General features: G+C 41.9%; 1 protein-coding gene across 1 annotated transcript; it reads right to left on the bottom strand.

Moving 5' to 3' along the window:
- Window positions 1-276: 276 nt before the first annotated feature.
- On the bottom strand, window positions 277-5,789 carry trappc3 (trafficking protein particle complex subunit 3). Its single transcript, XM_070985436.1, has 5 exons — window positions 5,625-5,789; window positions 4,617-4,714; window positions 2,834-2,933; window positions 1,137-1,319; window positions 277-1,026 (listed from the first exon to the last, which is right to left on the bottom strand). Exons 1-5 carry the CDS (start codon window positions 5,664-5,666, stop codon window positions 907-909), a joined length of 543 nt encoding a protein of 180 aa, XP_070841537.1. The 5' UTR covers window positions 5,667-5,789; the 3' UTR covers window positions 277-906.
- Between the last annotated feature and the right edge of the window lie 684 nt (window positions 5,790-6,473).

The raw sequence follows: 6,473 nt of genomic DNA, 5'->3' as shown, positions 1-6,473 counted from the left end.
CGCAAACCACAAGCACAGATTACTTCCATGTATCCTGAACAAACATAAGAGAGGCATTAGGTCTGTTATTGTTTGCCTTTGCAGAGAGGCTACGGTGCTCCAAAGGAATAACGCTCCCACAGTACACTGAAGCAGAGCTGACAAGGTGGTACAGAGGACACTGTGTGTGTGTGTGCGTGCGTGCATGCGTGTCTCACTAACTAGTTAAAACTGTTGCAGGTTGCCCAACAGGCATCTTATAAAGTCTCCACTCTCACAAAGCACATTAGAAAAGCATCAGTATTAAATATGCCGCTTTTATTTGACATATCCATCTACATAAATTAACATACCATATACATAATTGGGAGCAATAAAGTGTGTGATTTCGTACAAAAATAAAAGAAAACAAACATAAAAACATTATGAATAAGGTTTTCAAGCCTCACACCAAAAAGAAAAAAAAAAGCAGTCTATACATGGCCGAACGAAAAGGCATAAATCTTTCGAGAAACAGCACAAATAATGAAAGTAACTTTGCATGAGGGATAAACAGTCAGAGGCGTTCTCTCCTCCTCGACAGCAACAGCTGTCATTCGGGGACAGAGCTACAATAACTTTCCCCTCAAACTGGCAATCGATGCAAAGGATGATCTTCTTTATTCCTACTCCAAGATATTCAAGTCATGTTTCGATGATGAGCTGAGTTTCGTTGGTGAACAGTGTTTCTTCTCTCTGGAAATCTCTATTGTTTCTGTGAAGGAGATGAAGATGCTAGAACTTGAGGCTTCAAGGAAAGTGAACATGCTGGGGTTTGTATGTCACTTGTCTTGATGTTTTGAATTCATTTATCTACTCCGTCTGTATGTGACTCGGTCCTCTCCGTATGAGACACACCAAGCTGAGGGAAGGATCTTCTCATTTCCATCACTCGTCTCCTGCTGGGAGGTTTTCTTCGATCCTCTTGATGAACTTCATGCGGATTTCTGTCACGTTGTCCCCTCTCAGAGTGTCCTGAGCAAATCTCACATCCACAGCCATCTGGACCTGAGTCAGATACATAAACACTTAGGTTTCTATTCTATTCATACAGGAAACCTATCAATGATTCAACCATCAATTTATCAATCCGTAAAGACCTGGAGCGTTGACCTTACCATCTCCAGGGCTCCTCTGAGGACCCCACACAGCAGGTTGGAGTAAATCAGCGTGTTGTGGTTATCGGGCAGCTCCACAAAGTCGACCAGCGGGTTGTTCTCGAGAATGAGGGAGAACTCGTCTCCTGCTGGGCTCCAGTTGGTCACACTGGGGGTGATTCCCAGGTACATTTTAAATGCGACCTAACAACAACCACAACACAGTGAGGAGTGGTTAAAAAAAACAGTTCATGATTACTCAATAGAAAACAGCAGTGTGTACTTGCATGTTTATTTAGCTCGGGCAGATTAAATGTTTACCTTGGTGGCACTTGTCGGTTCTGCTCTGTAACTAATTACAGCAGCTCCAACAAAAATATAGTAGCACAAAACATAAAAGTAACTGCAGCGCCAGACAAAAACGTGCTACTCAGTTCGTACCATCATTAGCATACACTCAGGGTATGTACACATAGCTACATAATCAACATCCTCCTCTGAGTTCTAGGGCTCAGGGAAGCAGGTGGAGCAGGTCTAATATAAAGGGATGATTTGTTCAATTTGCTTACAACAATATGCTGTCTTTTCCAAATTTGAACAGGAACATAACCTTCGGTGTCTTGGCGCACTGATCCACTGACCTCACAGCATAGTGACAGTTGCATGTGCACACACCTGATTTCTGAGAACTGTTGCTTCCATTCGTCCACAGCACTCATCCCTGTGATGTGTCACGGGAGGGGTGGCATGCATATTATGCATGCACAAATCAAGGTTGGCTCAAGATAGCGAAACTGCATCCACACTGATGAAAATATTCCTGGGTGCTGGGTGGATTTTTAGTTTTTACACGAAAAATGGTCAGACACTGGGGAGCAGCTTTGCATTAATAAAAAGTCTTTTAGAAACACAGGAAAAGAATATTGGTAAACAGTGGTGTGATTAAGTCTTCGACTCCTAAAGAAATCAATCATGATCTTGAAAATCTGCTTTTGAACAAACAGCCGACCTCCTTCACACATACTCAACTGACGAGGTGACTTTCAGAGATTCACTGGAGGTCATGTGATACCCTCAGGAAAGGCTATCACTGCAACCTCCAAACCACTGTCCCACAGTGGTCCTCCAGTTACAACCATGACCCTCCTCTTCACGACCAAGAGCCAGTTCCCTGAGCGAGTGTGAGGTTACATGTGTGGAATGACTCCCCCAACAAACAGCTGTAACACCTTGAAAACAGCTGGAGTGCTGAACACAATCAGGCCTGAGAGGGGCCTTGGTTATCTGTTGTGTCTATCAGTCGCAAGGGGAGTCTGACTATCGCGAAACACGACAAGGACGCGTTAAAAATCCACAGGCAGAGGACTGAAGTACAACGACTCGCAACAGTAATGTGATCATCACCTTTCTGAGCGACGAGATTACATTTCAACACACATGTAAGTGAATCCTCGCCTTCTGAATATCAAAGCAGTCGCCACACAAAGCAAAGAGGAAGAAGGACGCAGACTGGAACTTTTAAGTTTTCTCAGTCACAATCATCGGTTTCCCCTCCCAACATCCTTCTTTTCTTTCAATTGTCAGGATGTTTCACCGACATCACTCTGTCTAGTCTTTCTTTTTTCCTGCCATCCATCCTTCTCCCTCCCTCCCTCCCTCCTTCCATCTTGGGAGAAGTCCACGGTCACGCTCTGATTGGCCTGGAACCTTCCAATTACCTTAGCTATGACATCGGCTGTTTCTCGGAAATCCTGACACCTGCCGATGTTGGAGCGTGCCAGGAAGTCCTCAATCAGACGCACTCCGATGTTATAACCCCTACGAAAGAGAGAAAGACAGAAGAGAAAGAGAGATAAAGTCATTATTCCTCCAAATACTCGCAGAAAAGTACTGATGAAAACTGATAGCAATGACTTAGAAGTCAGTTCCAAATGCAAACATTTTTGGTCATGCGCTTGGCAAATGGTGATAATTCTCATAAGGTCAAGTCAACTTATTCTTTCTACAGAATCTGAAGCCAACCGATACATCCCCATCCTAACATGGTCTTCCTCTGACCAGCTGGCTGGTGACTGGCAGGGTGGGCAGCGCAGACCCACTGCCTTCTAAGGCCAGGTAAGAAAAGCCCCATCATGACTTAGCTTTGAGAGAGCTTAGGGTTGCTGCACAACCAGAAAAGCAAAGTACATCCAGTCCAAAGTCCTGTCAGCGTGACAGGATGTTTTGAATTTTTGAGTTATAAACCCAACGATTTTTCTTAATCTTATTTTCTGGGAGAACTGTATCCAGCATAGCCTTCCAGAGACTTCTTATTTTTTTTTGTCTCTCATAAAAACACATATCAGCATTCTCTTCTTCAAGGGCCCCATGGGCTCTGAGAAATTACAAAAGCAGAAAGGAACCTCTGACACAGAAGTGCGAGAAATAAAACCTGATTATTTCATCTCTGTGCTTTAGTTTGTGTCCGGGTACATTATGAACGGAAAGCCGCATAATGTGTCAGAGCAGTGTGAAGGTGTGAGTTAAAGGGAGACACCCAAGAGGCCAAAGAAAATCACTTCTCTTCCCTTGGTTAAACAAGCAAGTTAAACTTTAACATGTTAAAGCAAAGCAACTCAGCTTATGCGCTCAATGTGTGCGTGCAGGGTTATAACATCTATGCAATGCAGAGAGCAGGGCTACATCTTGTAGTAGTTAGACACCACTGACTGTATATAAAGACAGATGACATGACAGCCTCTCAAAAGAGAAGCCAAAACATCTTGATCGCCCCCTGGTGGCTGGCTACAGAATAGGTCATAAATCTCATCCTTTCCATGTAGCAGATGGGACAAGGACCAAACTAAAAAAAAAAAAAACCCAGAACAACATGCCAAATAAATGTTTCTGTCATTTTAGGTAGCTTGTATCACACTGGTGTATGTTTACGTGTTCATTTTAATGTCAAGTTTGGTTTCAATTAGTTATTGCTGCTATAAAAAGAGGGTTTGACCTCACGATTGGCAGTTAACCCCAACCCACGAAGGAGCCGGGATGCTCCACTCCCTGATCACTGTGGTGCAGACATCACTAGTGTAAGATGGCAACGCCTGTTATCTTGAATATTTTGGCTTCATTTTTATACAGTGGGAGGAAGTGAAGACACATCGTCCATCTTTATTTACAGTCATTATTAAACACCAACGCACAATATGTTCAGTGCTGTATGGGACTTTGGTATGGTTCTGGCATTTCGCTGGATATTTGAAGGTGGTATGTGATATACTTACTGTACAGATAGCAAATTCCACCACATTTTTACAATTGTATGAAATTTTCGAAGCCAGATGAAAACAGATATTTTGTGATATGTAAAGAATCTGTGTAATTAATAACACAGAAAGAAAATAAAATGTTTTTGTGCATAAATCACTGATAACAACAATTCTGATGGCATCTACACTACATGGAAACTACAGCTGGGTGTGGTCATAGCTCATGACAGTCGATGGGGCTCCTTACATCTTGTCCAGCTGCTTGTTGACCTCCTCATCATTCTCATAGTCTTTGCAAAGCTGGGTGACCAGGGCCCCGTAAGTCAGAGTGAACAGCTCAGAGTTCTACAAGAGAGAAAACAACATAAGTCTTGTGTTATTTTGCCTACTCCAAATGAAATAAACCATCATCTAATAATCCTTCAATGTGAAGAGAGGCGTGGAAACAGTTACAGGGTTACTTTCTGCACAAGGAAGTACAACAGGTCATGCTATATGGACAGCTCCTGGTGCTGAAATGAAACAGCAGTCATAAAAATTAAAGATTTTGATAATAGTAAGAAGAAGAAGAAGAAAAAGGAAAAACCCTATATACCCTCTGTAATTTATTGGCATCATGAAAAAATATTTTCAGTATTAACACTGAAGGCTGTGTCTTCACCATGGCTGTAAAATTGTAACGCAAACCATGAATAGTGCAAATAAAAGCTGAACCAAAGCTGAACATGAGTATTGACTCCCTGCATGGCAGTGATGATACTGACCGTTTAATACTACCGTACTGTGACTTATTGCTTCAGCAAAAAGTCTTTAACAAACTTAGTCTGACACTGTCGCTCAGCTCAGAAATTATGTTGAATGCTGTGTGTTTTTTTCCCAGGTGAGAATGCATTACGGCGGTATTTGTTGCAATCAAATATTATGGATTTCATTTAGAAAGTTATCTTTAACGTGAACGGACTGGGAAGGAACCCTGTACAGCTACGGAGGCTAACTGTTTAGCTTGCATGCTGCAACGAACTGCACTTCCTGTCAAAGCTAGTGCTCTTAAACAATGAATGAAATATAAAGTCAATTGGTTCAAATGCTTTTCGTGTATCTAACCAAAACTGTCTTGTAAAGATACATGGTTGACAAGTAGTTTAGTTCGCTGACAAATAATGTAGCCAGTTGTTTTGTTAGCTAGTTACGGTTAGCATTTTGCTAGCTAGGCTAGATAGCTTTGGTTGACGTTAATCCTGCGGGAGTCGCCTACCATCTTCTTGTTGTCTGTTGTTCGGCTGGATTGCCTGGACATTGTGGACAGTGTTACAGGCTTACACAGGTGGTGACTCGATATTAATCCTTTATTTATTTGATTCTGACTACGCACTTATTTCCGTAATCGCCCGTTTAGTCACGCGTTTACTAACGTCAAAGTACCTAGATTCAAATATACTCTTCCGGCCGTACTTTCGACTAAAAAATGATTTGGGGTAAAATTTCTGAGTAATAAAAGGCAAAGAGATAAAATTAAACGATGCATTTCATAAAACATCAATCGATAAAAAAAATAACCATTTGTTATCATGTTATCATGCCCTTGCAGTTTTTTTTGTTTTGTTTTGTTTTGTTTTTTACAGGAGAAAGACGCTGTACGCTTTATTTTGAAGACAAAATAGTAAGATTTCCGGTATTGTTTTGGTGACTCTTCACTAGCTTGATGCAGCGCTTCAGTCAGCTGTTTCGTCAATTTTTCCTCCGCTATTTCCTCCTGGCAGATTGCTTTATCGCCCTCCGGCGTCCCGGAGGAAAACACCGTGGTCAAAGTGAGACCTACTTCTCAAGAACTTCTAACGATTGACCACTGGATGGCAGTATGCCTAAAATATTGACAGTGAGATCATTCAAAGGACCGGACATTTCATTTTTAAAGCTGAAAAATACAATTTTAAAATGTTTTTAGTTGAGAATTTAAGTGATTACTCACACTTTTGCAGTAGGATTTCAATAGCATATTGTGTGCGTGCGTGTACGCGATAAGGGAGTGTGTGTGTGTGTGTGTGTGTGTGTGTGTGTGTGTGTGTGTGTGTGTGTGTGTGTGTGTGAGAGAGAGAGAGAGAGA

This window comes from Chaetodon trifascialis, chromosome 17 (assembly GCF_039877785.1).
Source record: "Chaetodon trifascialis isolate fChaTrf1 chromosome 17, fChaTrf1.hap1, whole genome shotgun sequence".
NCBI lineage: Eukaryota > Metazoa > Chordata > Actinopteri > Chaetodontiformes > Chaetodontidae > Chaetodon > Chaetodon trifascialis.
Note: the sequence above shows the minus strand (reverse complement) of the source record. Positions and strands in the feature narration are given on the sequence as shown.

Bases quoted from the DNA above. Each gene is read 5' to 3' on its own strand.
- trappc3 (XM_070985436.1), bottom strand. From the start codon at position 5,666: ATGTCCAGGCAATCCAGCCGAACAACAGACAACAAGAAGATG. The intron at 1,320-2,833 runs GTAATTGGAAGG...GGTTGTTGTTAG, and splicing joins CAGCCGATGTCATAGCTAAG to GTCGCATTTAAAATGTACCT. The intron at 1,027-1,136 runs GTAAGGTCAACG...TATCTGACTCAG, and splicing joins TCAGAGGAGCCCTGGAGATG to GTCCAGATGGCTGTGGATGT.